This window comes from Phialemonium atrogriseum (genome assembly GCF_030411735.1).
Source record: "Phialemonium atrogriseum strain 8032-3 unplaced genomic scaffold QBC33scaffold_3, whole genome shotgun sequence".
In the NCBI taxonomy this organism is placed as follows: Eukaryota; Fungi; Ascomycota; class Sordariomycetes; order Cephalothecales; family Cephalothecaceae; genus Phialemonium; species Phialemonium atrogriseum.
In genome coordinates, this window is record NW_026848140.1 from 1047628 (window position 1) to 1073894 (window position 26267).

Genomic DNA, 26267 nt, shown 5'->3' on the forward strand with positions numbered 1-26267 from the left:
GAACTTGTTTGCTTCTCTTGGGCATCCCGCTGGCAGCCGACTCTCCAAGGTTGAGGCTCTGGCTAGGGTGGCATTGAAGACCGTTGGCGTTGACCGCTACCACGTCGATATATTAAGAAAAAAACAATACTTCCCGTGGACGACGGGCTCTGACCGACTGCTTGGTAATTATTGCGGTCAGACTGGAATTGGTGGCATTCTAAGACAACGGCCAATTCGTACTCTTTTTCTCTTCCTCTCACACTGCTTCCCGCGCGGTTGAAGCTCCGGGGTCCTGCGATATCATATATATATTAGCCATAACCCTGGCGGGTCGACAGTCAGATGACAAAAACCCCAGGGACAGCGGGAAACATCATTGCTTTATAGCTCAGGCAGGGCTGGGCAAGATTCGGCCAGACGGAATCTCTACTCCGCAACTCTCAATGCGGGTAAAATGGCCGTCTTCCCTCGTCTCGTCCTTCCTCCGTCGCTCACGCGCGTCTCTCTCTCACGCTTCTGCCACTCCTCCCGCCGACTAACAATTAACTAAGCCAATGACAATTCAGGCCCGAAGTTGCCGCGGTATCATCCAAATGTAGGCTCGTGGAACTTTTCGTTTGCTCTGCGAATGCCCGCACGCGAGACCCCGTAATCGAGTATCGACTAGTGTCCAAGGGAGAGAGCTCGTTTCTGATTTATTGCCTGTTTTCGCGAGCTTGGCGGCGCGAAGAGGCGCTCGTTTCCGAGACATATTCTCGCGGTTGCCTCTTGGCTGCATTGCAGAATCCCTACTCCCAAGCTCGCGCCTCTTACCCTCAGCTTGGGAAGGCGCCCGTTGACGTTGCTCTCTCGCCGGTTCCCACGCCTCTCTCGGGGCCCCCTTTTTTTTTGCCCGTCATGGCCCGATCCGCAATGCTGGCTGGCAGTATGCCGCCGGCATACTCAGCCACACCTAACATCCTCCGCCGCCTCGTCGTCCTCCTCCTACTCACGGTCGTCGGCATCTCCTCCCCCGCGGCCGCGGCGTCACACCATCCGGCCCCGGCGGCACCAGGGCGGGCGGCGGCGAGGTGGGCGGCACCCCTGGCGCCCGTGGCGGCGGCCATCCTCCGGCGCGACTACCAGGACTCGGTGTGCAAGCCCGCGACGCGGCAGGTGGGCGACACGGTGCCTCCGTGCGTCGAGATCGAGACCATCGAGACCATGTGCACGCCTAACGGCACGGGCCCGCTCTTCCTTGCTGCACACCAGCAGTGCATGTGCCGGGGCTCCTACTTCGCCGACTGGCCCGCCTGCCTGTCGTGCCTGTTCCTGCACGGCCAGCGCACCGAGCGCGACGTCGGCCAGTACATGGGCGTCCTGGCCGCGGCCTCGAGCTCCTTCTGCGACGCGGCCGCCGCCCCAACCGCCGAGTTCGCCAGCGTCTTCGCCGCCGTCCAGGCCACCGCCGCGCCGCCCGCCACGGGAGCCACCGTCGCCTCCGACCGCGCCCCCGGCCAGACCGCCGTCAGCCTCTACTACACCGCCACCGCCCGCCAGGGGCCCGGCCGCATCACCGGCGACGCCGCCCTCGCCACCGCCACCGCCCTGCTCACCGCCACCAGGGCCCCGACCTCGGCGCAAGACGCCGCCGACGACTCCCCGCTCGGCACAAAGTCGGCGAAGGGGTCCGGCACCGTGGGCGTAGGGGGGAAAGGTGGTCCGGCTTCGACGACCGCGACTCCGGCTGCCAGCGGGCCGTCCTCGTCTACGGAGTCCAACGCCGCCTTGTTCGGGAGGGCGATGGACTGGTGCTTCCTAGTCGGGACCGCGGGGGCAATCGTTGCGCTCGTTTTATGATGGACCAATTTGGCGCGCGCTGGGACGGCCACTTTGGTCTCGCAGCACCAGGGGGCACGAATGAGTTTGGCAGTCACGCAGGTAGTAGCATCGATGGTTGCAACAGAAGGGCTTAGAGAAAGGGGACGGAGTTGTCTTGGTTGAAGCCTATATAATGTACCTTTCTGTATTTTCCATTTTTCATCATTTTTGCCTTGTGGGACGACCAGTTCTCTTGATACCAGTTTCAATTCACAAGCACCGCTACTGTTGTGGAGGCTTCTATTGCGGCATGTGTTCGAATGGCTTCGCAAGCTTCTCCTGGCAGAAGGGCAGCTTGCCGACAGTCCAGATCTCGGTGTCCTGATTGAAGACGCCAGGTTAGCATGTGGCTATAATTTTCATAACTTTCAAACTTCACCCTGCTCTCGGAAGGCGGCCGAGCGGGAGTCGAGAAGGGGACACAAAGACAAAAAATATCTTACAGGCTTCAGGTTCTTCTTGATCTCAGAGTCGAGGGTGCCACCCTTGAGGGCAATGATCTCGGGTGCGGCATCGGGGTCGTGGGCAATTGGGGATCCGCAGTCGGAGCAGAACAGTCGCCAGACGGCTTGGCCCGAGGAGCCCACACCCTTCCACTTCTTGACCGGGCCGTTCAGAGTCAATTTGTCCTTTGGGACGACGCACACGAGGGCTGTTGCAATTTATAGATCAGCATAACTGTTCTGTACGGGGGAAAACCAAAACGGAGAGGGGACGAATTGCACGAGTTGCTCCTTCTGCCAGAAATTTGTGACGTCGTGGTTTGACAATTTGATAGGTGGTGAAACGCGGGGGCGGGGTTGTTACGCTGCGGTTCTTCGAGCCCTAAGCTGTGGAGGGGTAATTCAGAAAGGCAACTCACAGTAGGTCGAGCCCGATTGACGCTGGCAATCATCGCAATGATCGTACCCAGTGATCAAGGGCGCATCAACATCGACAGTGTAGGTGACGGCCTTGCAGAGGCAGTGTCCGGTGAGAACCATGTTGGCAACGACGGGAAGGGATGTTACGGTGTTCTGGGTTCTGTTTGTGTGTTTGTTGTTCCGGGGCAGATAACCAGAACCAAGAGAGGCCGACAAATCAAATAGAGCTTTCGATTGGGTATTTGGATGATATTTGGAAGACCAGGAAGCTCATACGTGAGGGAGCGGACGCGGGGTTCTCATTTAAGTACTTGAGAGGGCACCCGAGACTCGATGGAGGCGCGACAAAGCTTAGCTTCCTTGCCATGAGTGGGTAGGCGGTTATTTTTTTGTGAGCTGCAGCATGCAAGCGATCGGGTTGCAATCTTGGGCCAACCGGGGGCGCTGATAGCTCAAGGGAGGGACACTGATAACGGACACTACATGCATTCTAGGTTCTGTCAGATCTCACTTTGTTCCTTGTCCCACCCGCCCCTCCATCCAAACTTTGGCCCCGCGGAAATGCTGGGGGCCAATCCAAAGTCCATTATACATTACATACGTATACGAAGGTTTATCGCTCTGTACAGACAGAATAATACAGGTCTGTAGTGATGTGTTGAGAAGATCAAACTTAAAAGGTGTGCCGCAACAAGGATCCATCACATGTTGCAAGTCTTCCCAGGATTCAAGTTTCTTAACAATAATTCAAAGCAACGTTAGCGGAGTCTGTACGTAATGTCGGGTGTACTGTACAGGCGTCGGGTAAGCCTATTTGTCATTGTACTTGTCTGAGCTCATCTCCGCTACATCCATGCTCGTGCGTATGTATGGTATTTGGAATATGGTAATTCTGACATAGGTAGTACACACCACTTCGGCTGTTGGGCTAATGCAGTGACAAGACAGCCCTGCATGACCCAACACCAAAACACACTTTTTAGTCTTACCGTCTTATTAGAGATACTTGTTGGGGAGTTGGGACCCAACTGTCTGGGCGGTATTTGGCATGACATCATTCCGGGATCTCGGCGTTCGGACAGCTCACGCAATCACATCTGGTTGACCGGGCTGCCAATTGATACCGTGTTGGTGCTGGATGCCCGCGGAGATCAGGTAATAAATGCCCACTCCGCCGAGAGGCCTCTGATATTTGGAATATAACAGTTCATGGGCGCATTTCCAAATCCCCGTATTCCCCGGAGTCTCCTATATAGCATGTAATATACACACTGCAACTCTTCGCCATCAGCACCTGTGGGGGTTGGAGCTTCGAGTCAGAACCTCCCGCAATCCGCCGAATGGGAACTTCCGCCTGCCAGGCCGAATCCGGAATGTTGGATGTGACGATATGGGTGCTGGCGTGCGCTTGTCTTTCGGTGAATCAAGCTGTGAGCTGGCTTTTTCCGTACCAGGATGCCTGCAAGATCGCCTGCTTGACAGCACTTGATATGATCCACGCCATACACATCTGTATCGCGAGGCGCTGAGTCTCGAGCAAGGGCATAAAGCCAAGGGACATCCTATCTGCGATAAACAGTTTTAGGACGGCGCTTCTGTATGTGTTTTTGGTCTCGGTTTCCTCTCTTGTCAGAACGTAACTGTCCATCGAAGACATGCGAAAGCCTCGTATGTCAGCCTCCTGGCCCCTCGCCGTAGCTGCAGCGCTAGATGTGAGGGGCCTCTCGATTTTCTCCGGATTCCGTCGCAGCCTTTGGATTGCTTTAAAGTAGGCAAAGTCGACGTAGTTGGATGTCTTCAGCGGAGGCAAGGGTGCCTTCAAGAATAGCCTTGGTATCATCTCCGGATGGGAGATCCACACTGTGCAGTTCTCCCTGAACTCGCAGAAGATTGCCTCAAGATCGTGAGCGTAACAGGCGAACCTCGAGTAGAACACCGGAGTCAAGACCTTGAAGTCTAGGGCCTGGATATCTGAGGCTGAGTCGCGTAGCACCCTTGGTAGCATCAACTCCTCCGCGCCGTCTGATAGTCCACTTGGAATGTATTTCACAGCGACGGGTATGTCAGATGTCTCAACCAGATGTCGCAAATACCTCCTGAAAACAAGCTCCAAACGGCGCTCGGTTCCATCCGCCCTGCGGCCGATGCTCTCCTTGAGGGGCTCGGGCCGGTACCACACATGGAGTTTGCGCCGGAAGAATAAGACCCAAGCTTGGCTGACAATTCGAGGGAAAGTCACAAAGCCGACCCACCACCAAGACGCCAGGAATTTGAGTTTCTGCCACCAGCTAAGAGACGCTGGGTCAATGGGAGGGCCATCGGAGAAGAGCCGAGCAACGATCTTCCCATGGCCTTTCGAGGATTTCAGCGTAATGGTGTTGTTGATCAACCGAGAGCCAGGCTCGGAGGGGCGGAGGGGGTCATACGCAACCAAAGAGTAAGACCCCTTCCGCGAGTTAAACGGAGAGACGTGTAGTTCTTTTGGCCAGACCTGTTTCATTACCGTGCGTGGGATCTTGCCTGATGCAACGGTGTGGCTCGAGGTGGGGGATCCTTCAACTTCGGCCATCGCGTCTTCATCTGCAGGCGTCAGGAAATACATCCGCCTCTCATCGAATGTGTTGTTGACTTCTAATATCATAGCTGCCAGGGACTTGTCTGAGTCGTACAGGTACCAAAAAGAAACGGGATTGAAGTGATAGCCAAGAAACCTGGCAGCCGTGATCAGATAGGCATGTGGAAAGCTAGCCGGATCAACACCCTTGGAACAGGTTAGTTAATATCAACACATACACATGCACATGCTCAAGCACACCAAACACCCACCTGAGTTTTGAGGAACTCATCTAGCTTGCCTCGCAGCCCGAGATGAGACTTTCCCCGATCGAGGTAATCTCCAGCATCCGTATCGTACCACCCTTTCCTTTGACTCTGGTTCAAAGAAAACCATGCCAAGATCCCACTGTTCCCCTTCTGCTTGACTCCCGCTGAGACTAAGCCGCCAGCGGCACCTTCCCAACCCACGGGAATTCCAACAACGAGATACGAGTGTGTAAATGAATGTTTCTCAGGGAAGAACCTTGAATGGGTAGTCTGGCAAGGGAACAGGAGCACCTTGCCAATGCCACTCCATTTTGGGGTTGGGGATCTTGACCAGAAGACTCGACAAACTTGGAGGAGGGCAAAGGAAACAAAGATGCCCTCGAGAGCCCGAGGGAAGTACACGAGGAATTGTGTCTCAAGCAACTGTTGGATCAAAGGACTGCTCCTCACGGCACAGAGTCCGACTAATAGGACAATATCGAGTACGCCTTGAAAGAGTGCTAGGTATCCAAAAGCAGCAAGAGCAAAATTGAAGAGGGATGACGAACCGGTCGTCATTTTCGCATAAAAACGGACCCAGCTGATTCCCTGGCTGCATTCCTTCTCTTCTCGCCTGGAGCTGTGAAAGGAAGGACTCAGGAGCTGATAGCTGATGTTGTGAGACAGGCATTACTAAGCAAAGGGCGACCATGAAGAGCCCCTGGCCCCCTAAACCCCACACAGGGGTCAAGATTTTGCCAAGTGGCGGCCCCCGGCTTTCGGTGCTCAGCCTACCTTACCTAATATTGGTTCTCCGATTGAGTCATTGGCCTAAATCGGGCGAACTTCGATAGCCAACCATCACGTTCTGTGAATATTATTTATCCTTTATCTTTCATCCTTACTCTCTGTTACCAAAGATATTGACTTGACAAAGAACTGAGATATATAAATCCGCCGAAATCACCCTCCTGGTCTTCAGAATTCAGCAGAAACTCAGATCAATCCGAACCTGAACATCTCTCGACACCCATACCATCTAACCACTCAAACCTCAGCCCCCGCCACACCGACATCCAACATGTCTGACGATTGGGAATCCGTCACCAAGATTGGAAGCAAAGCCCGAGGTGGCGCCTCGCAGCGCGAGACCGTCGTCAAGGGAAAGAGCGCACTCAATGCCGCCCAGCGGAGCGGCTCCATCATCGGCACAGAGAAGAAGTTTGGAGCAGGCAACACAGTAAGTCCCAATTCCCCATGCAATTTGCCTCTCCCTGCTACTGCCACTGCCCCCCGTTCCTACTACCTCGGGGCATGACATCCCGTACAACGTGCTGACCAATCTCCTCCCCCACAGGCCTCCAAACCCGGCGTCGAGGGCCAGCGCCTGACAAAGGTGGACCGGTCCGACGATATCGTCAAGCCTAAGACGATCGGCAAGGAGGTCGGCAACGCCATCTCCAAGGCGCGCGCCGACTTCCAGCCCAAGGCCCTGACCCAGAAGGATCTCGCCACAAAGTGCAACACCACCCCTGCCATCGTCGCCGACTTCGAGCGCGGCACCGCCACCCCTGACCAGAAGGTCCTGTCCGCCATGGAGCGCGTCCTCAACGTCAAGCTGAGGGGTAGCGACATCGGGCAGCCCAGGTTTGCGAAGAAGTGATCTGGTTTCTCTCTCCGGGGGGGGGAAGGACAGGGAACGGGGGGGATGATTTTGAGGTTGAGCTAAAAGCGGCTGTGCGAACGCAGTTGCGGAACACCCTTCGACATTTTAGCTTCGACCTTGGGGAAATGGCTTTTTATTGCAGTTGCATGGCGGAAACGGGTCTCACGGATAACGATCATATAGATGTGTGACGGGCAAAAAAAAAACAACTAGACATTTCTTTCCCTTCCCAAACTACTACTCCTATTTCCCATTGTGCAGTTGTGGCAGCCCTACGGTGACCGACTTGAATCTGGTTGCCATCCAACACCAAGACACAACAAATCCCATGTACGGAAGAAAAGCATGCCGCCCCTATGTAGAAAGAACATTGACCCTGTCCTGAATCGCTGCCTTGCTAGGCTGAGAAGCCATCTGGATCACCACATTCTCCTTCCCACCGATCGTCACCACTCTCAACCATTGGGGGGCAACTTCGGTGGCGAGAAGCCTGACACAACAGGCGCCTTCCTCGTGCGAGATAGGGATCCGGAGAGAGTCCTTCAGCTTGATTAGGACCGCGGCCATGGTGAAGGAGATGCGCGCCCGGCCCCCCGCCGTCGCCATGCTGAGCATGCCGATGACTCCCGCGACATCGTCCGCCCTCTGGAGTGCCGCTCGCCGCTGTAGTTCGGCCGCGGAGGGAGGCTGGGCAGCCTGTGAAAGCTGGAGCTCCTTGAATCGGATTCGGTCGATAAGGCTCATCTTCGACCCGTCCGAATTGAGAGCTGGTTCCGTTCGTGCCTTAGCTTCCTCCTTCTCCTGCTGTTTCTTGACAATATCCTTCTTGAACTCGTCTAATGTTTTCTGGCCCTTGGAGAGCAATGGTAGTTTCTTCGTGGCGGAAGCACGCGGGATGGCCTTCGGCAAGTTGGCAATAAATGACTTGACGTCCGACTCCTTGCGAGCAGACCAGAGCAGCCGGAGATTCTCCTCAAATCTGGCATTGATTTTTTCCTCCTTCAGGGGACCTGCTTCTGCACCCGGGTCCAGCTCAATGCATATCTTCCCTTGTCCGTAGTCCGATAGGAGGAGTGGGTTCCGGAAAGACGTAGTGTCGCTCTTGTCCGGGCGCTCCCAGGCTACGACACCGACGCAGCGGCTGATATCTTCCAGGACAACCTTCCGTCGCCCCCACGACTGGGCAACGTTGGGGCAGATGGCCCGCAAATCGACGGGGACGTGGGCGCCATTGTGTGCGTGGTGAAGGCTGAGAGCCTTCAAGAATGAGGCTTGAAGACTAATCAGGTGAAGGATTTCGTCAGGCAGCCGCTCTCGGATTTTTGAGTCGAGGACCCGCGATCGCTTGCGTGGAGATGACTGCAAATTCAGGCGTTCAAGAAGCGCCTCAGCCTGGGCTGCAGCTGACGCCCCGGAATCCGACCCTCGAGGACGCTTCTGGTGGAGTTGCTTCGTGCTTAGGGAGTCGAGCAATGAAAGATCAGCCGAGATTACCTCGCTCACGTTCTCCTTGTCGTCGTCCGAGCTGATGGCCTTTCTCTTCTTGGAAGCGACGAATAAACTCGGTATCGATTGTATGTCTGAGACCTCCCGACACGGACGCTTTGATGATCTTGTTGATGAAGGCGGAAGGTCTATTCTTTGGGTTGTTTGTGGGGAGTCGAGGTCGCTATCTGCCTTCCTCTTCCTTGAGCTGAGGACTACTTCGATGGATGAGGTAAAGCCTCCTGCTCCAAGGAGTGACGCCTGCTTTGCGGCTTCCTTGCCAAAGGTCTGAAGTTTCGAAACACGGGCAAAGTTGGTTATATTCGTGGAGCTCTGCTTCGAGAGTAAGTTGCTCTTGCCGCGGCTCGCCCGTACCTGACGCGAGACGGCGGTAGGCATTGTGCAGGATTAAAACTCGGTTGGCAGTAACGACGAGAGTAGGTGGTAGTTTCAAATGGAAGCTCTGACAATTGGGCAGACAAAAGGCAAGTGCAGAGCAGCAGATAATAGACTCAAACAGAAGGCGTGGTCAAGTTGGAGAAGGACCAAACTGTGAGGCGGGATGGGGCGTGGCACTTTACTGATAACGAAAGCGCGTATTGACACGCGTGGACGCGACTTGGCTCCAGCGCGCCAAGTACCTGCGACCACCCGCGACGTGCGAAGCCAGGAACCGTCTGTGCGCTCGAAAACCAATGAACAAAAGAACAATGTTGATTCTCCCGAAACATCAATGCCATTGGCTGGGGGGTGTGCAGTCAGGTGTCTTCGAATTTGGAGTCTGTTGGGCAACTGATTCGCCTTGAGAACCTTCGAATAAAATAGGAATATGAGTATGTCGTAGAAATACTTTTAGATTCAGGCCAATACAGGAGGTAGGTACTGTGCCTAGGTACATACCTAACTGTGGTCCCCCCTGGTCCCCCAGGCGCCTGTGCCCCTAACTGCCACCCCGCCAGGATGATTAACTTTCGCCAGAAGTAGACAATGACACCTTGCGACAGCGATGCAGAGCAACCAACCGACCTTACCTTCGCAAAACGGCCTCCCTCTTTCCCTTCAGCCTTTCATTTCTTCCTTTTCTGTCATGACATTATAGCGCGCTCATCATGTCTGACTTCCTTTCCTTGATAGGCTGGAGTTTTCTGCCCAACGTGAGTTTCCTCTTGTCCCTTACAAGTTCCCGTCTGTCTCGAGAATAATGGCAGACCAGGCTAACAACCCATTTCCCGCTCCCGCAACAGCTCGTCACCGGTTGGGTCCAGACCATCTACTACGGCATAGCCATCCGAGCCGGCGACCCGAAGCCGCGCCCGGGCAGCCCACGCTTCGCCGAGCACCGGCGGCGCATCCACATCCTCGTGGTGTCGCTCTACCTGCTCTACACCATCTACGAGGCCGACTACGAGCTCCGGCGCGCGGGCACCTACTACGGCGACCTGGGCGTCTCGCCCGACGCCTCGGAGCGCGACATCAAGAGCCGCTTCCGGCGTCTCGCCGCCCTCTACCACCCGGACAAAGCCTCCAACACCCCTGGCTCCGACCCGGCCGACGTCAACGCCTACTTCGTCCACCTCAAGACTGCAAGCGAGACGCTCACCGACCCGGCCCGGCGCTTCGCCTACGAGCGCTTCGGCCCGGCCGTCGTGTCGTGGGACCGGTGTCGGACGGTCCGCGACTTCGTCATCCGCGGGGCCCAGAACCTGGTCCCCTACTACGCCGTCGCCGCCGCCGCCATGTACGGCCTCGGCCTGTTCGGCTACCTCGACTGGGCCCGCCACGAGCGCTGGCTCGTCCTCGCCTCGCTGTTCGTCTTTGAGCTGCACACCGTCACCCGCCCCGGCAGGCCCGCCCTCTTCGAGCGTGTCGTCAACCCCTTGCTCCGGCTCGTCACCCCGGCGCGGACACCGTACCTGCCCTTCCAGATCATCGCCCTCGCCAGGAAGCTCTGCATCACCATCTACATCGCCTTCTCGCAGATTGGTCCCCTCCTTGGCGCGGACACGTCAGAGGGCAAGATCGTGGTCAGCCAGAAGGGGCAGGACGAGGAGCTACTGCTCAGGCAAGCCCTGGACAGGGTAGAGGCGTCGGCGAAGGGGCTGGATGCCGACACGGAGCGGCTTCTGCAGATGGAGATGGCCCCCTTCGCCGGCGATGACGAGGCCCTGAGTAACATGAGGGGCACGGTCAAGGAATGGCTGGTTCAGAACACGATTCGCGCAGATCCGATGGTGCGGGATGCGCTTGGGAAGTCGCTCCAGAAGCGGCGGGTCGATGCGCCTTCGGGGGCCAAGGGCAATAGATAGAGTAGGTATCTAGGTAGGCGGTGCGATTGATTGATGGAGAAGCACGTTTAGAAGACTGTTCGTTTTTTGAGAAATACCATATAACTCCGTACGCTAGAGACACAACATCACTTGGACCCAAACCCCGTTGCCCTGCCCAACACCGTCTCCTTTCTTGGTGTTCAGAGCGGAACACAAACACATGATTGAACAAGGAAAGAAGCAAGGAAATTGTTTGAAAATGACCATATCCATAAAATACCACAATTCATGCTTGTTGGAGCTTCCTACCCTTGGGTATTGCCGGGCGTTGGAAGCCAAGGAAAAAGAGTCCTGTCCGAGGACAGCATAATCATACAAAAACATGGTGTTGGCTAGTTCCCAAGATCGTTTTTCCCTGCCGAGGCTGGCTGGCCTCGAGGTGCCACCAGGCCAGGGGGTTTGATTCCTACTTACGTTGTAGGATGTCAAAGGGTGTGATGATTGGGCCCATGCTCCCGTCAGACGAGGGTCCTGTAGTACTTTCCGACACGCTCCGCAGTCCACTCCGCAGCCCATCATCTCTTAGAATGCCAGGACGTGCACAGGGGCGAGGAGACAGAATCGGGCTTGTGCTAGCGATACCGTCAAAGGACTGTGACACAATAGAGGTAGCCAGGGGCCGAAGGGGCCGACGCAAGCTGTCTTGACCATGTTTAGGGGCATAATCACGGGAATCCTACGCCTCGCCAGGACGCCCAAGATCACGGCCAGAAGCAATTGCGCCGCCGGAGCCACCAGGTTGCTTGGTTGCACCAGGAGCGTTGTTCCAGGAGAGGTAGGTGTGATCACCCAGTTTTCTGTAAGGCATCCAAGTCAGCACTGGCCGGGAAACGGGGCTAGGAAGCACAAGAAGAATAAAGAAGGAATACCATAGGCAACATACCTGGGCTTGAGGAGATGAGTCACTGTGAACACGACACCTAACACAATGCAGATACCGCCGACAACAATATAAGCAATGCCAAGGAAGGGGTTTCGGCCGCCCATGACTGTGCGGGTCGAGATGACGATGGACTTGGTCCCGTGGAACACCTCAGAGGGGAAATCTGCGCCGCTGTATTAGCCTCAGCGCTGGGGGTAGGGGGTGGCAATGCATTCTATCCTGCTTATACTTACGATTGACGATCTCAATTTGGTACCTGCCAGCAATCATGGCCTTGTCGTCGTTGCGCTGATAAAGCTTGCTGAAAGTCGGAAGGCCCGCGGTCCGCATCCATACCATGAACGCCTCCCACGTTTCGAGGTCAGGGGGTGGGTTTGACTCAGTATAGCCATTCGGAAACCGTACGGCCCAGTTTGGAGGTGGAACAATCTCAGAGAGGTTGTACTTGGTCTTCCCATACAGAGCAGCGTCAGAGGACCAGGCTATGCCGGAGTTGTTGTTCATGGGATATGTCTGGTTGTCCAATTTGCCACTATCACCGCTGACTGGAACAGACAGCAAAAGCGGGTTCGAGAAGGTGTCATTGAACATCGAGTTGGCAATCAGACCGCATGGATAGATGGGTTTCCCGCTGCCCGAAAGGTCGTGGGTGAGAGGAGTGCAGTCCGACCCGTTGATGGTACCCGAACTGACCGCATCACCCTTCAGCTGCTTGTCATTGAAGCTCTTGACATATCGACGGTGGTTCTGGTAGAAGTTCGTGAGCTGATAATAGAAGAGTACCGGGGGGCCCATGTCTTCGGGTATCGAAAACTCGAGGGTGCACTGATTATATGTATTCTCAACGCCGTCGAACGTGAGGTTGACATCGCTCGCGCGCCACCTCGGAGGCAGCCAATCAGTGTCATTCCCAGATGTCTTGAATGCCGAGAAGACATTGCCGTCTGGCATAGGCTTGAATTCGTCCCTCGGTGCATCCGTGGTGCATGTCGTGTAGTCGAGCTTGATCTCTCTGACCTGGAAACCAACTATGATCAGCGTCTTCTTCGCCTGACGAACTTGGGATGCAACATACTTGAGCACTCGCGTACAGAAGCAATCCTCCTATCGGTGCGAATATGATGCCGATTGTGAAGAACAGCGGTAGGACAGTCTTAGGCGTCAGGATCGGTCTTTCAACAGGGTCAGTATCCTCCGACGAGCAAAAGCGGAAGGGAGGGGAGACCGTTAGGAGGGGAAAACATACTGCCATGCCTTCAATCTCTGCTGTCGGAATGCATTATCTATAGTAAAGAAAAGCAATGGTTAGTTGGTTCTGCAGGCTGGTGGCCAGGACAGCCCCTGGCGGCATCTCCGGAGGACGTACTCGCAGGCCTGCGACTCTTCTTCTTCTCATCCTGTTTAGGGCCGGAATCTTGGGATGTGATGGAGTCAGCGTGACCTCCTCGCGGCGGAGTATCGGCCATGGCGACTTAGGTTGATGGAGAGGATGTGAGGAGACCGTGTTTGGCGCGAAAGTCGGAGTTCAGTCAATCCATGAACACCATTCTGAACCCTGGGGAGATGCGCAATAGGTGTGGCGAGGATCCAGGGTGTTATTCAGCGCACGGAGCTAAGCCACTGTCGCAGTTTCGTTTTCCCCTTTGGATTACGAGGAAGTCACGTGGTTTAATGGTCTGTGCCGTGCTTGGGGACGCGATACGGCATACTCCGATACGCCGGATACCTAAATATCCTCTTCTATGTACAATACTACGTATGCGTAGCTTCGTTTCATCGATTCAACCAAGGTGGGACGGACGCCAATGGCGCACTCTTGTAGAGTAAGTTGTGGGGGCAAACGTCGTGTGCCACTGGTGGCACACAACCTCGACGGCTAGGTACCTACCTACCACACAGTAGGTATTCAATGTGCACAAATCAAACCTGTTTCGAGGTGCAGGGTTTGAAATGATCTCCGTAACACCCAAATAGGGATGTCTAGGTACAGTACGGAATACCTACGTTCAAGGATACCTACGGTGGGACTTAGCGGTCTTTTGTCAGGCAATCGGACTGAATTGACGGCTGAAGATTGAGCATAGAAGATTAAGATTGACAGCTGCTGGCGATGGCGGCGGGGTTGAGCTAAGACCAGACCAGTTAAGTTTTCGGATGACGAGACTCCTGGAAAGGGCAGCCGCACTGCAACGGAAGCACTCAGAAGACGTTGCGAAGCTCTGACCATCGAAGATAAGGCGGGTGTGCCGGGTGTGGAACAGGGCCACAAAACGGACCGTGCGTCTTCTAGAAGTGTTCGATGGCGAGATGACTGGCAGGGGGGGAAGGCTGGGGTTTGCTGCTAGCTGGGCAACTTCCCCACCTTCGACGTAGTGCAGTCGAAGCTTCACTCTCGACTGGCTCAGAATTCCATCGCTTCTTCCGTCATTTGATTGCCCACCCACAGCGATCTCTCTGTCTCCTGTCAACGACACTAAGCTTCCTACCCAAACCCCTCGCCCCCGGCCTGCCCTCTTCATCATCATCACCCTCCTCCTGACCTGCTCCTGCCCTCCTCCTGCACATACTTTGTCACTGGTCGCATTCCTCCTATATTCGGCACCCCTCAATCTTGCGCTTGCCCACCGCTCCATTATCTGGAACTCACTCTTGGCAGCCGCGAGTGCCATTATCTCCTCCCGAGTCTTTGTTATTGAAACCGGCTGACCTAGCTGTAATCTCGACCGCCTGTGCTATTTCGACAGCAAGCCGCCCAGCAGGTAAGGTGTATTCTCGATCTACCTACGTCTTTGCTTCTTTGACATTCCCTGTGGAGCTCGCTTGCGAATGACTTGGTTGGCTTTCAAAATCCCAAACTCCCAAAACTCTAGCATCCAGCTTCGCGTCTCGTCGTCCCAGATATACCCGTAGCTCTAGCAGCGAAACACAATCGATATTCTTTGTCTGTTGTAAATGCCTGTGTTACCACCCTCACCTCGGTTTCTTCGTGGCTTCTGCCCAGTCTCTTGCGATGATCCTCATCTCTTGTGCGTTCCATATGTCGGCCTTCCTTTGCTAACTTTCGGCAGGTCCAACCGTAAGGTCCAACGTCGAAGAGACAAAGAAACGCAACTAGGTAGGTATCTACCTGCCCAACACTCATCCCAGCTGGGTTAGCACTGTCGGCCATTTGGTCTCTCCCTTTCATCATCCTTTTTGAAACAGACACCACAACACATTCCACCAGATTCTCACTCGGCCCTTCAGCTGGAACTCAAACGTCTTCCCCAGAAGCTTACTCAGGGCAGATACAAGTTTTCGACCGACACCTTCTCTCGATTCGAAGCGAACCGGCTGCCCATCCCTTCTTCTCCGCTTCGCATCGGACACCTCTCTGCCGTCTTTTCAGTCTCGAAACTTGCTGAAGCACGCCTGCTCGCGGCTTCTAGAAACATGTCAAGCCCCGGCTTCACAAGCCCCTTTGGAGCGAACTCGAACCCCTTTGGTTCGGGCAGACTTCACACTGGCGGTATGCAGAATGTCATCGAAGAGGAAGAGAACGACACAGTCGCCTCGCCCACGGCGACGACCTTTGGGGTAGAACCGCCCCCAACCTCCCGTGCTGTCTTGTCCGGCGCCTTTGGTGGCGATGCTGCGTCCGGCGGGCTGTCATCTCGGCTCAGGGGGCCTCCCAACCCGGAGAGCTATCCGGCGCAGTATAATTTTGCCCGCCGTACGTCGGTCTCGGCAGAATCACTCAAGCCCGTCGCCGATACCTACGATAATTGGTCGCCGCCCGTACATCCCAAGACGCCGGAGCAGATAGAGCGGCTGAAAAAGGCAATTGGAGGCAATTTCCTCTTCAGCCATCTCGATGACGAGCAGAGCGCTCAGATTCTTGGAGCGCTTGTAGAGAAGCCAATCCCCACGAAAGATATCAAGGTGAGTCACGTCCGGTGGAGTACCCCTGCCGACGTTGCTCCGACTTGCCATGTTCGGCTGTGCGCTGAACCTTTGCACGCAGGTTATTACCCAAGGTGATGCTGGTGACTACTTCTACGTCGTTGAGAAGGGGAGCTTCAACTGCTACGTCAACCCCTCCGGCATGCTACAGCCTGGGCCCGACGGCTTGGGCCAGATAGTCGCCACGATAGAGGCGGGTGGATCGTTTGGCGAGCTGGCCCTGATGTACAACGCGCCCCGTGCGGCAACTGTCGTGTCTACCGAGGCGAACTGCACCCTGTGGGCGCTTGACAGACTCACCTTCCGTCGTATCCTCATGGAATCCACATTCGCGCGCCGGCGCATGTACGAGAACTTCCTCGAGGAAGTGCCCCTGCTGTCGACGCTTACCCCGTACGAGAGATCCAAGATTGCCGATGCTCTCGAGAGCCAGAAGTTCCCTCCCGGTACCGTCATCATAAGAGAGGGCGAACCAGGGACCTCTTTCTACCTGCTGGAGGATGGCGAGGCTGAGGCATATAAGAGTGGGAATCCTCAGCCGGTGATGCATTACGGAAAGGGGGACTTCTTCGGCGAACTCGCGCTTCTCAACGACGCCCCCCGCGCTGCCAGTGTGGTCAGCAAGACCCAAGTCAAGGTCGCGACGCTGGGCAAGCCCGCGTTCCAGAGGCTTCTCGGTCCCGTCGAGGGCATCATGAGACGAACCAAGTACGAGGGCGTGAAATCGGGGGTTGAGGATGTAGATCCGCTACATGTTGCCGCATGAACTCGAGGGATCTGATGAGACATGGCCCACGGTTGGGTTGATTAGACGCCTACCGGGGGCCGGGCTACGGGGTTTAAATGGGAAGGTCGTGTTGCTCATTGTTGGATGGCGTTCACGGATTCACACCACCTTCATTTGCACGAAGGCATTTCCTTGTCGAGATTAAGATACCTATGGAAAATACAGGGGATTGTAGTCTCTGAAAAAATATATGCTGCATAAACCGAGTCCGTTTTCTTCCATTCCCTTTTAGAACGCCTGTATGTGGAATTGAGCGATATCCAGGGGGTGGGTGGTAGATATACCATGCCGACCCCGGGGGCTCCCGGTATTTGCGTGCTCTCTCGCGACCCGTGACAATGTATCCATGTCGCGTCCCGCGTCCCACCTCTCCCAAGACGGACGCGGTGCCAGCAGAAGGGCGAACCGCGGGGAAAGTGCGTATGCACTTCAAGCCATTCTCCTCCTCTGCTCCAACACCTCCCGCCTCAATCCCTCGGCAGCGACCTCGGTCTCGAGGACCCTCCCGACGCTCCTCCTCCATGTCTCCTCCAGACCCCTCAGCTCGGCGGCGACCCCGTCCTGCGCGGCCCTCCGCTCCACGGTGACAACGTCGACCTCGCGCCTCGCGGCCGCCAGCTCGCGCTCCAGCGCCCGCAGCTCCCCCTCCAGCTGCCAGTTGCCGACCAGCCACGCGTTCCGCCCGTGGCTGTCCAGCAGCGCCAGGTGGGCCCGCCGCCCCGCCAGGTACGTCGCCGACGCGCCCGCCCGCGACAGGGCCGTCTCCAGGCGGGCGCGCGCGGCGGCCGGGTCGGAGGAGACCTCGGCGGGGGTGGGGAGGCCGTCGTCTTGCTCCTCGTAGCGCGAGAGGTCGATCGCGGATAGGGGCTGCTTGGCGGCGGCGCGGTCTAGCTCTGCCTGGATCGCCGGCGAGAAGTTTGGTGTCGCGGCGGGCGGGAGGAGCGCGTGGTGGGGGTCGTCGGGGACGAGGGCCCGCTCCGAGGTTATGAGGGCCTCGGCGGCGGCGCGCTCGGCTGGGGTGGGCTCCGAGTCGATGTCTGGGGGTCAAAAGTCAGTTTTGGGGGGATCCGAAGGCAGCTGGGGCTGGGGGCAAACTCACATGGCAATGACTCGTGGACTGTGGTGATCGCAGACATGGTGAAGAGGTCTCTGTATGTCGGTAGGACCAGTTCAGGCCCCTTGACGTTCTTTGTGCTGCGTTAAGATCAATCGCCGCGATATTGAATCTGATGTGGAGTCAAGCACAAAAATAACCTGGCTCTGTCGGTACTTTGGTAGTACACAGTATAAATAGAGGTTCCTGTTTCTCCACTGCGGGGCAACATAGACTGGGTGGAAAACAGGTGCCCTCTGCTTCGTTCTCACCGCTTACTCCACCAAGCCTAGCCAATCAGAGCCCACGCTCGGATTACCATTTTGTACCTCGACCAGCAAGCCTCTGGTACTGGGCCCTTCACTCACCAAGTCACCGGTCCTTATAAGTACACCGCATCCCTTCCCTCCCTGCCCGTCTTCAACTCCCTCTTTCATTCTTCTCCATCTCAGTTCCGAGTCGAACCTCAGCCAATAGGGAAGTCCGCACATGAGGGCATATTACGGTGGTTGACGACCATCATCGAGGACTAAAAGGGTACTTGCGGAACAAGTAACCTATTTAGTTAGATAGGTAGGCACCTCAGCCTTCTAAGATTAGCGGAGACCCTATAGACATCGAAGCACGCGTATCTCATCAAATCTTGTCGACTTCAAACTCAAACTTGACAACTGTCGCCTTTGGGTGGGATGCCCACAATCTACTAACCTTGACAGGTGCAAAGACTATGCATGGTTGCGAAACAGTGTGCTGTGGTATTGTACCTAGTGTATTTGGAGAAGATAGGTGGAGCTCTTACCCTTCATCGGAGTTACCCCTGCATCGAATCGGGTGTTTCTTTGGTTTCCTGGAATGATAGGTGTCGACACCCTAGCCAGCCATGTCGTCACGGGACGGCATGTGAAGGCTTATGGTTGTCGTTGGGACCAAGTTCCTCTACCAAGCTTGAATTTGCCATCTCCTTCCGTGCTTCTCTTCTCGCAAGATGAGTCCTGAACAAGATGATTGTGAAGAAGGAGCTAGTTTTCTTGACGAGAATCAACGGAAGACCAGCGATCACCTCTCTCACTCACCTCCGAGACGTTCCGTGACAAAGTTCCATCTACTAGCCTTCGCCTCGCTTTTTGTCTTCGCTTTAGTGCTCAGATGTATGGTTTCGGAGGACTTCCTTCCTTCCTGGGTGGCGCCTTGGAGCGCCAAGCATGGGCCCCAATCTCTCGACTTGAAGCTCGGGAATGTGTATCTGCTCGGCACGGGGAAAGCAGATATCACGGGTCCGGTTGTTGAAATCAACATGATGGGCTATGCCGATCCGAGCCAGGTAGGCTCCGGCTTACGCCAACGGCTGTACTCGCGAGCCTTCATCGTTGGCGACGTCAACAACCCGAGGGATAGGTTCGTCTATCTCGTCCTCGACACTCAGTCCGGCGATACGGCCGTGAGATACGGCATCCTGGAAGCCCTTGGACAGCTTGGTCCAGCATACGATGTGTATGGCCACCGCAACCTGGCTGTCACGGGCACACATTCGCATGCAGGTCCCGGGGGATGGTTGAATTACCTACTGCCGCAGATCACAAGCAAGGGCTTCGACCACCAGAGTTACCGCGCGATAGTTGACGGGGCAGTTTTGTCTATCCGCCGGGCGCACGAGAGCCTGCAGCCCGGATTCTTGAGCATCGGAACCACGAGTGTGGATGGGGCCAACATCAATCGCAGCTTATTTGCCTATCTCGCCAATCCAGAGGCCGAGCGTGCAAAGTATAATGTCAGCACCAATACCGACGGCTCGGTGGAGAAAGACCTGACATTGCTCAAGTTCCAACGGGCATCGGATGGCAAGAACATCGGAGTGCTAACATGGTTCCCTACACATGGCACGTCCCTGCTTGGGAATAACACTCTCATTGCAGGAGACAACAAGGGTGTGGCGGCTTACTTGTTCGAACGGAGCGTTCGCGGTGATAAGATGGCATCAGACACTTTTGTAGCAGGCTTCTCACAAGCCAATGTTGGCGATACCAGCCCAAATGTTCTGGGTGCTTGGTGCGAAGATGGCTCAGGGAAGATGTGCGACTTCGAGAATAGCACCTGCAGCGATGGCAGGTCCCAGCACTGCCACGCCAGAGGTCCGCTCTTTCGAGTCAGCGATAACGGGGCGTCGTCGTGCTTCGAGATCGGGAGACGGCAGTTCGAGCCGGCGCGGGCTTTGTATGACCGTCTTGAGCGAAATCCAAACCCGGTACGAGGACACTGGGTCAAATCTTTCCACACCTTTCACGACATGTCAAACTTCACCTTCCGCCTTCCGAACGGCTCCGAGGCCCGCACATGCCCTGCAGCGCTGGGTTATTCCTTCGCAGCGGGCACCTCAGACGGTCCGGGGGCTTTCGACTTCACGCAGCATGACCCCGATGCGAATAAAACGTCCCCAGTGTGGCGGGTTGTGTCCCGTCTGTTGAAGGAGCCGACCGAGGGGCAGCAAGCCTGTCACAGTCCGAAACCTATATTACTAGACGTTGGCGAGATGCACAAACCGTACCAGTGGACGCCAAACATTGTCGATATCCAGGCGTTCCGTGTCGGGCAGCTCGTCATCGTCGTCAGCCCTGGCGAGGCAACTACCATGGCGGGTCGACGCTGGAAGGAGGCCGTACGGGGCGCCTCGGAGCGTTTTTTCGAGTCCCAGAAGTCAACTTCTTCTCCCGCGGCGGCACAGCCAGTGGTCGTACTTGGGGGTCCAGCTAACAGCTACGCCCACTACATCACCACCGAGGAGGAGTACTCCATCCAGCGCTACGAAGGCGCGTCCACGCTCTACGGGCCCCACACGCTGGCGGCGTACATCAACGTCACGCTCTCGCTCCTCCCGCACCTCGCAGCGGACGCGCCCCCGACCCCGCCGACGCACGGCGGGTCCCTGCCCCCGGACAACGCGAACCGGTCCCTCAGCTTCATCTCGCCCGTCGTCTTCGACGCGGCGCCCATCTTCAAGTCCTTCGGCGACGTGGTCGCCGACGCCGCGCGCGCGTACCGGCGCGGGGCCACCGCGGCGGCGCGCTTCGTGGGCGCGAACCCGCGCAACAACCTCAGGCTCGAGGGGACGTTCGCGGCCGTCGAGAAGCTCGACATCCGCGCCGGCGGCGTGTGGCGGACGGTGCGGGACGACGCGGACTGGGACCTCGTGTTCCGCTGGCGGAGGACGAGCGAAATCCTGGGCAACAGCGAGGCCGAGGTCGTGTGGGAGACGGAGGAGTGGGCGGAGCCGGGGGTGTATCGCTTGCGGTACTTTGGCGATTCGAAGAGCCTGGGAGGCAAGATCACGGCGTTTGAGGGGACTAGTGCGGTGTTTACTCTGCTCTAGGGGCTACTGGCGATTACAGGGTATCCAATTGGAAAGGGTATTCGAAGGATTTGCTTTAGTTTTGGGGGGGATTGAGCGGCAAGGACAGGTTGGTGTTGGGAAGCCTGTGCTGACTTTAAATATGGCTTTGTCAAGGGATACAGGGCCATCATGGCTGGTGTAGGTTTTCATCCTGAGATTGGCCTTTGGGTATTAGGGGCTGCTACAACGGCACCTGCGTTGGGTGGGATCGCGTGACAGGCTCGCACAGGCCTGGTGTGATAGTTATCAGTATTTATCGTTCATCAATTACGAACGACCATACTGGTGCCTCCTGAAGGGTGTGGCGTTCCAACTCGTAGCCGATAAGCTCGCCGATGGCGAAGTATCCGCGCCTATCTCGGCCACGGCATAGAGTCAACACCTACCTACCTTACTTTACGACTTTACCTTTGCGCGGAACAAGATTCAAGGGAGGTCAAACTAGGATTTGGTGGCGAAAGGCCCTCATCGCCGTGAAGCGGAAGAAGGCGGCGTGGAAGCGTTTCACTTTTACCAAATCAAGGTTCGTGACGTATAATGCCAGGCAGAATGCTATACTTTAAACCAGCCCGAACCCAAATCAAGCTCAAGTTACCTGGTTATGATTCAGGAGCGTAATCAACCACAACTATAAAGAGACCATCCTCTCCCTCGATTTCCTTCTCAGTCTCTTCCCCTGCACCTCTCTCCCCGCTGTCTCCCACTGCCTCCCCTTCTTGCCCCCTCTCGTCCGCTATCCTCTCCAACCGCCCACCCTCTCACGCCCTGCGCCTTCTCACGCCCTTCGCCCTCTCACGGCCCCAACCTTCTCACACTCCCTCCCGCCCTCCCCCTCCGCCCCTGTGCCCTCCTTCTCTGTGCCCTCCTTCTCTGTGCCCTCCTTCTCTGTGCCCTCCTTCTCTGTGCCCTCCTTCTCTGTGCCCTCCTTCTCTGTGCCCTCCTTCTCTCTCCACCCTAACTCGAACAGCACCCGGACCAGGGCGTACAGCGGCGGAGAACGTGTTGGGAATTTCCGAAGAACGTGTAACCGACAGGCGTCGACAACGATGAGGCGAAACCATGGAGCGGATGGATCAGACATGTCAAATCCGGCGGGATAGGCTGTTGACTAGGGCAGCGGCACGTTGAATACCACGGGGTACTAACAGAATAGGGGACTCTCTCTCGTCTTCGAGTCGCTGGAATCAGTCAGTGAACTCGACGAAAAGAATTATCTCGAAATAAATAAAAACAAAGAGCAGCGGGCCCACACACTTACCACATGGTGCTAACCAAACAGGGGACTCTCTTCTTCGAGTCACTGGACCAGCCAGTGAGCTCAATTAAAAGAGTGTTCTCCGAAGAGATAGAATCAAAAATTGTACTCGGGCGGCGGGGGCCACACACTTTCAGCGGTGTGCAATGCTAGAAAGTACCACAAGGTGATCTTGATCTCCCTGTGGTCGAGCTACTATCTGTAGAGAAGAGAAAGGGAAGAAGAGGGTCAGAATCTGGCGGGGGCACAAGCCATATATATACACGACCGGAGCAGACAGAGATTGACGACTGGGGGAAGCGCTTTCCCAAATTCTGAATCCGAGGCAGAAGGGAACCCGAGACATCGTACGATCGCATCCCTACGGCCGTGATGCGGAACAAACACGCAAGACGGAATACGACGAGGAAGGAAGTGGGTGGACTTGCCGAACGGAACTATCGAAGACGGCAACACCGAAGGCAGACCGAGCGAACTTTCGGCTTTCGGGTTACTATGTCCGCTGACCGGGCCACTTGGAAAGGCAGGAACCTGCGCAGGCGCTTGCCCAGGGACTCACGGCGACATGGAGACAGAGGGGAAAGGGTGGTGGGGGGGGCCGCATTGCCCAAGGAGGCGTTCCCGATCGAGGAAGGAGAGAGGTCGTGCCGGTGGGAGCGGATCGGATTCCAGGGTCACTTGGGGGCGAGAACGTCCTTGAATCGCGATGCCCTGGTTCGGCAAGGGGGAACGCATTGCCCAAAGCCGCGTTTTCGGTCGAGGAAGGTGAGAGGTCATGTCGGCGGGAACTGAATCCCGGGCCAAGGCGAGGGCATCCTTGAACTGCGGCCGCGCGGGTTGATCGAGCCGATGGGCGAGGGAAGGTGGACTCGAGCTCGGTATCTCCAGCGAGAGAAGATGAACCGACCCAGCCCGGAAGATTTCAGAACTTTTTGTGCTTCCTTCTGGGAAGATGATGTAGGAAGGAGTGGTCCGCAGAATGGCACTTGCCATAGCTTGGTCATTGCCCCGTGTTCATTATCCTGGTAGCCGAGAAGGAGGGAAATACGAACACGGCAGTTTCTGTCATGGAACTTGATACTATTACTCAACTGTCGTTGTCCTATCAACACGAAGCCAGAGTTCCGCAACTTTCAGATGAAGAACGTGCACACTCATTATGTCCGCCACGCCGAAACTAGGTAGCCAGTCCTCTTCCTTCTTTAGATTCCGCTATCTCATCACAAGAAGTTCGTTTCCAGCGTTTCCAGCGTTTCCAGCGTCTCCGCCCCCGAGGAATATATTATCCACATGATGTCCAGTGAGATGTGGAAGCTTGGATTGCCCGATATACACACAGTAGCTAATATCAAGTCCTTCGAGGGGCAGAAGCCGACCTTCGGCATAAGGGTCAGCTGACGAAGTTCAATCTAGCGGGAGTAACGGAAGTCCTCTTTACTTACTGGCGTTGCATCCAAGGCTGGGAATGCAACTACTGCTACTGAGTAACTACACAACAAGTCAGCTCCGTACTCAGCAATTCGTCACAATCCGGATCTGTTCTCACCTCTCCACTTTGACAAGAGTCACACTTTGTAATGCCCCGAGCATCTCTTTTCTGGGTGCACATTTCGATGACTTTTCCACTTTCGAGCTCCTGGCTACCATCCAACAGTCCATCTGGGGTCGAACGAAGTGAACCGCGTCTGGCGCATCCGCAATCAAAACAGCGATGTCCCCAGGCATGTAGGCTCTGGGCAGGGATAAACGAGCTTCGCTGAGGACCATCGAGATGTCATCGATTTCCTCTAGAACAGCAGCGTTACTAGTTGTCTCATAATCGCTTGTTAGAACTCGATGTTGGAGTAGACGTGCGATGCAGCCGATGACTCCGTCGCCGAGTTGAAAGAAGTTGCGCATGGCGCAGTAGCGCCATTTCCATTCGCGATTAAGGAATCGGTTACTGTCCTCCGTCCTCATCAAGTCGTTCAGGAAGCCGTTTTGTTCTGCGGGTAGACATCGGGTCCAGTTTGGTGCCCAGGAAGCCAATCTCTCATAGCGTCCTCCTATCCCTATGATGGGTTTGCTTTTCACGGCTGGATCCGGGACGCCTACTCCGTATTGCCGTTCTGCGAGCGGAATGTCCTCCACGAAGGCCAAGATCTGAAGGCCAGTCACTCTGCGCATAAAACACTCCGCCACAGTGTGAAAGGCAGTGTTATATGATGCCGCGTAGTCAATCATATCCCTATTTAAATCCGGAAAATCCGCAAGCTGCAGGTGTGCATAAACGATATCGCAAGCCAAGAAGCATCGGGCTCCACGGCGGAGTTGTAGAACTTTGAGGAGCCACCAGTTGTTTCCGTCATCTTCCTTTGGAGGGTGGCCGATTGCATCCATCTTCTCAAGAAGTTGAATCCCCTCCAAGGCCCTTGCCCTCTCGCCTTCCTTCTCCTCCGGGGTCGCCCTTGACATGACTTCTTCCAGGTCTTCCGGTGTTGTCGTTCTCACCCTCGCTCGGGCTAAGCTGTTCTCTCTCGGAGACCTCTTCGCCTGCATGTCTCTCATCTGATGTCTGTATGATTTAGCATTTCTTGATAGAACGGGATATTCGCGCCAATGTTTCAAATCCTCTTTCGACAGCCATTTTTGAATAGCTTGCATCCCATCTGGCCCACCACGTCTCAGAAGTCCCCGGATTGGCGTCTCGTTGATTGGGCAACGCAGGATGCGAACTAAGTGAATCCCAATCCATCTTCTTCTGGCCACATTGTACCATCGCACGACGGCCGCCATGATATAGTTCCTGAAATATCCACGCCCTTGTGAACCATGCATGGCCAAGTATAGGTCTGACCGACGACACAAGGATCCCGGAGTTCGGTAAGCGGGATTTGAAATTGATGTCGAAGTATTCAGGCTCCTGCGGGTACAGGTAGATGATGACCGACAAGGCCGACTTGTATATCTCAGCCATTTGTTGAACTTGGAAAGACTTCTCGACGTCATCCCGCTGGTTGATGCAAATCGAATCAGCCCATATATAGCGTGCATCAATATCAGCAAGGGCTTCGGAAAGTGACAATGGAATCTCAACCACTCCATTGTCCAGTTCATACGGTACTCTCTCCGGCCCTCCCCAGGTGTACGAAATTGCTGCATAACCAGAGTGACGACTGGTCCATTCTTTGAGATTCGAGGTGATGAGGCTGCTTGGGGTCCCAAAATCTCCCCTGCACAGGAGACGGAACACACCATGTTTGTTCGGGAGTCGCGTATACTCGTAGGCCCTCGTTGGATCCTGTCCCAAATTCTCCACGGGCTGTCCAGACGAAGAGGGTGTTTCGGCAAGGCCTTGTTCAGTGGCCATGGCGTCTGATAGAATTTCAAGCTGAATTCTCGTAGAATGTCGCTATGCGAGGTGCTGAAAAGACACTGGCAAACAACTTGACAATTGGAAGAGGCTGGGTGGAAGGAACGGTGCGCGAGATGCAGGATCTCTGACCTTGGCAAAGGTGGCATGAACAGATATATCATTGATCAATGATGTACTCACACAGGACAAGATTCTATCCAGAGCCTGGTTGGGTTGGCCTGCCATTGACCAGGCCGTATGATCCATGCATACGCATATATGCCTAACAGCGGCAAGATTCTCTTGACGGTTGGCTCTTGGAGCAGTTGGTGTGTACACTAGATATCCGAGTAAAGCAGGAATGAGGCGGTTACAGTGTGCCACAATCACATTAGAATGTCGTTGGAACTTCAAGGTCGTCAATATTGACACCTGAACCCCTAAGGCACCTCCCACACGATACCTTGATAACAGACACTGGACCAGTGCAATGTTCTTTGAAATGTCCTTCCGCGGTGCAATTGAGCTGAGAGGTTGAAGAAAGCCCCCCGACGGTTGAGAATCAAGCCTGGCAGGTGGCTGGCAGCCAAGCCACCTGGCAGG

At 55.6% G+C, this 26267-nt stretch overlaps 12 protein-coding genes across 12 annotated transcripts; 5 read left to right on the top strand and 7 right to left on the bottom strand.

Annotated features, from left to right (window-relative positions):
- The first annotated feature begins 427 nt into the window (after nucleotides 1-427).
- QBC33DRAFT_231154 (uncharacterized protein) lies at nucleotides 428-2281 on the top strand. The gene has a single exon (XM_060422838.1). It carries the CDS (start codon nucleotides 880-882, stop codon nucleotides 1819-1821), a length of 942 nt encoding a protein of 313 aa, XP_060287304.1. The 5' UTR covers nucleotides 428-879; the 3' UTR covers nucleotides 1822-2281.
- On the bottom strand, nucleotides 1933-3023 carry QBC33DRAFT_526809 (Mss4-like protein). Its single transcript, XM_060426924.1, has 3 exons — nucleotides 2705-3023; nucleotides 2286-2494; nucleotides 1933-2163 (listed from the first exon to the last, which is right to left on the bottom strand). Exons 1-3 carry the CDS (start codon nucleotides 2823-2825, stop codon nucleotides 2083-2085), a joined length of 411 nt encoding a protein of 136 aa, XP_060287305.1. The 5' UTR covers nucleotides 2826-3023; the 3' UTR covers nucleotides 1933-2082.
- Nucleotides 3024-4128: 1105 nt separating this feature from the next.
- Nucleotides 4129-6086, bottom strand: QBC33DRAFT_445078 (uncharacterized protein; the record flags this gene model as incomplete). Its single annotated transcript, XM_060424307.1, has 2 exons — nucleotides 4129-5466; nucleotides 5532-6086. 2 exons carry the CDS (start codon nucleotides 6084-6086, stop codon nucleotides 4129-4131), a joined length of 1893 nt encoding a protein of 630 aa, XP_060287306.1.
- Nucleotides 6087-6386: 300 nt separating this feature from the next.
- On the top strand, nucleotides 6387-7502 carry QBC33DRAFT_526814 (multi protein-bridging factor 1). The gene is made up of 2 exons (XM_060426925.1): nucleotides 6387-6747; nucleotides 6865-7502. Exons 1-2 carry the CDS (start codon nucleotides 6589-6591, stop codon nucleotides 7168-7170), a joined length of 465 nt encoding a protein of 154 aa, XP_060287307.1. The 5' UTR covers nucleotides 6387-6588; the 3' UTR covers nucleotides 7171-7502.
- Nucleotides 7358-9480, bottom strand: QBC33DRAFT_526816 (uncharacterized protein). The gene has a single exon (XM_060426926.1). It carries the CDS (start codon nucleotides 9055-9057, stop codon nucleotides 7528-7530), a length of 1530 nt encoding a protein of 509 aa, XP_060287308.1. The 5' UTR covers nucleotides 9058-9480; the 3' UTR covers nucleotides 7358-7527.
- Nucleotides 9392-11187, top strand: QBC33DRAFT_526822 (uncharacterized protein). The gene is made up of 3 exons (XM_060426927.1): nucleotides 9392-9533; nucleotides 9637-9812; nucleotides 9903-11187. The coding sequence occupies exons 2-3, from the start codon at nucleotides 9768-9770 to the stop codon at nucleotides 10962-10964; spliced, it is 1107 nt and encodes a 368-aa protein (XP_060287309.1). The 5' UTR covers nucleotides 9392-9533; nucleotides 9637-9767; the 3' UTR covers nucleotides 10965-11187.
- Nucleotides 11188-11762: 575 nt separating this feature from the next.
- On the bottom strand, nucleotides 11763-13604 carry QBC33DRAFT_526827 (CDC50 family protein). The gene is made up of 5 exons (XM_060426928.1): nucleotides 13235-13604; nucleotides 13115-13151; nucleotides 12944-13040; nucleotides 12102-12885; nucleotides 11763-12031 (listed from the first exon to the last, which is right to left on the bottom strand). Exons 1-5 carry the CDS (start codon nucleotides 13332-13334, stop codon nucleotides 11799-11801), a joined length of 1251 nt encoding a protein of 416 aa, XP_060287310.1. The 5' UTR covers nucleotides 13335-13604; the 3' UTR covers nucleotides 11763-11798.
- Nucleotides 13605-15005: 1401 nt separating this feature from the next.
- QBC33DRAFT_231271 (camp-dependent protein kinase regulatory subunit) lies at nucleotides 15006-16760 on the top strand. The gene is made up of 3 exons (XM_060422840.1): nucleotides 15006-15019; nucleotides 15156-15789; nucleotides 15872-16760. Exons 2-3 carry the CDS (start codon nucleotides 15301-15303, stop codon nucleotides 16574-16576), a joined length of 1194 nt encoding a protein of 397 aa, XP_060287311.1. The 5' UTR covers nucleotides 15006-15019; nucleotides 15156-15300; the 3' UTR covers nucleotides 16577-16760.
- Nucleotides 16688-17849, bottom strand: QBC33DRAFT_526834 (breast carcinoma amplified sequence 2). The gene is made up of 2 exons (XM_060426929.1): nucleotides 17697-17849; nucleotides 16688-17634 (listed from the first exon to the last, which is right to left on the bottom strand). Exons 1-2 carry the CDS (start codon nucleotides 17731-17733, stop codon nucleotides 17027-17029), a joined length of 645 nt encoding a protein of 214 aa, XP_060287312.1. The 5' UTR covers nucleotides 17734-17849; the 3' UTR covers nucleotides 16688-17026.
- An 826-nt stretch (nucleotides 17850-18675) lies between these two features.
- Nucleotides 18676-21054, top strand: QBC33DRAFT_444956 (Neutral/alkaline nonlysosomal ceramidase; the record flags this gene model as incomplete). Its single annotated transcript, XM_060424298.1, has 1 exon — nucleotides 18676-21054. One exon carries the CDS (start codon nucleotides 18676-18678, stop codon nucleotides 21052-21054), a length of 2379 nt encoding a protein of 792 aa, XP_060287313.1.
- A 598-nt stretch (nucleotides 21055-21652) lies between these two features.
- On the bottom strand, nucleotides 21653-22354 carry QBC33DRAFT_231648 (uncharacterized protein). The gene is made up of 2 exons (XM_060422842.1): nucleotides 22334-22354; nucleotides 21653-22243 (listed from the first exon to the last, which is right to left on the bottom strand). Exon 2 carries the CDS (start codon nucleotides 22154-22156, stop codon nucleotides 21851-21853), a length of 306 nt encoding a protein of 101 aa, XP_060287314.1. The 5' UTR covers nucleotides 22157-22243; nucleotides 22334-22354; the 3' UTR covers nucleotides 21653-21850.
- A 1177-nt stretch (nucleotides 22355-23531) lies between these two features.
- Nucleotides 23532-26213, bottom strand: QBC33DRAFT_231857 (uncharacterized protein). Its single transcript, XM_060422844.1, has 2 exons — nucleotides 23877-26213; nucleotides 23532-23818 (listed from the first exon to the last, which is right to left on the bottom strand). Exons 1-2 carry the CDS (start codon nucleotides 25844-25846, stop codon nucleotides 23740-23742), a joined length of 2049 nt encoding a protein of 682 aa, XP_060287315.1. The 5' UTR covers nucleotides 25847-26213; the 3' UTR covers nucleotides 23532-23739.
- Nucleotides 26214-26267: the final 54 nt, after the last annotated feature.

What these genes read in the sequence shown, in the direction of transcription:
- QBC33DRAFT_231154 (XM_060422838.1), top strand. Translation starts at nt 880, where the DNA reads ATGGCCCGATCCGCAATGCTGGCTGGCAGTATGCCGCCGGCATACTCA.
- QBC33DRAFT_526816 (XM_060426926.1), bottom strand. Translation starts at nt 9,057, where the DNA reads ATGCCTACCGCCGTCTCGCGTCAGGTACGGGCGAGCCGCGGCAAGAGC.
- QBC33DRAFT_526834 (XM_060426929.1), bottom strand. Translation starts at nt 17,733, where the DNA reads ATGTCTGCGATCACCACAGTCCACGAGTCATTGCCAT. An exon ending in AGTCCACGAGTCATTGCCAT is followed by an intron (nt 17,635 to 17,696) that starts GTGAGTTTGCCC and finishes TTTGACCCCCAG; the next exon opens with ACATCGACTCGGAGCCCACC.
- QBC33DRAFT_231648 (XM_060422842.1), bottom strand. Translation starts at nt 22,156, where the DNA reads ATGTCTGATCCATCCGCTCCATGGTTTCGCCTCATCGTTGTCGACGCC.
- QBC33DRAFT_526827 (XM_060426928.1), bottom strand. Translation starts at nt 13,334, where the DNA reads ATGGCCGATACTCCGCCGCGAGGAGGTCACGCTGACTCCATCACATCC. An exon ending in TTCTGTACGCGAGTGCTCAA is followed by an intron (nt 12,886 to 12,943) that starts GTATGTTGCATC and finishes GTTGGTTTCCAG; the next exon opens with GTCAGAGAGATCAAGCTCGA. An exon ending in CCAAATTGAGATCGTCAATC is followed by an intron (nt 12,032 to 12,101) that starts GTAAGTATAAGC and finishes ACAGCGGCGCAG; the next exon opens with ATTTCCCCTCTGAGGTGTTC.
- QBC33DRAFT_526809 (XM_060426924.1), bottom strand. Translation starts at nt 2,825, where the DNA reads ATGGTTCTCACCGGACACTGCCTCTGCAAGGCCGTCACCTACACTGTC. An exon ending in TCAATCGGGCTCGACCTACT is followed by an intron (nt 2,495 to 2,704) that starts GTGAGTTGCCTT and finishes AAATTGCAACAG; the next exon opens with CCCTCGTGTGCGTCGTCCCA. An exon ending in TCAAGAAGAACCTGAAGCCT is followed by an intron (nt 2,164 to 2,285) that starts GTAAGATATTTT and finishes GTCTTCAATCAG; the next exon opens with GACACCGAGATCTGGACTGT.
- QBC33DRAFT_526814 (XM_060426925.1), top strand. Translation starts at nt 6,589, where the DNA reads ATGTCTGACGATTGGGAATCCGTCACCAAGATTGGAAGCAAAGCCCGA. An exon ending in AGTTTGGAGCAGGCAACACA is followed by an intron (nt 6,748 to 6,864) that starts GTAAGTCCCAAT and finishes CCTCCCCCACAG; the next exon opens with GCCTCCAAACCCGGCGTCGA.
- QBC33DRAFT_231857 (XM_060422844.1), bottom strand. Translation starts at nt 25,846, where the DNA reads ATGATATATCTGTTCATGCCACCTTTGCCAAGGTCAGAGATCCTGCAT. An exon ending in ACTCTTGTCAAAGTGGAGAG is followed by an intron (nt 23,819 to 23,876) that starts GTGAGAACAGAT and finishes CTTGTTGTGTAG; the next exon opens with TTACTCAGTAGCAGTAGTTG.
- QBC33DRAFT_231271 (XM_060422840.1), top strand. Translation starts at nt 15,301, where the DNA reads ATGTCAAGCCCCGGCTTCACAAGCCCCTTTGGAGCGAACTCGAACCCC. An exon ending in TCCCCACGAAAGATATCAAG is followed by an intron (nt 15,790 to 15,871) that starts GTGAGTCACGTC and finishes CTTTGCACGCAG; the next exon opens with GTTATTACCCAAGGTGATGC.
- QBC33DRAFT_526822 (XM_060426927.1), top strand. Translation starts at nt 9,768, where the DNA reads ATGTCTGACTTCCTTTCCTTGATAGGCTGGAGTTTTCTGCCCAAC. An exon ending in GCTGGAGTTTTCTGCCCAAC is followed by an intron (nt 9,813 to 9,902) that starts GTGAGTTTCCTC and finishes CTCCCGCAACAG; the next exon opens with CTCGTCACCGGTTGGGTCCA.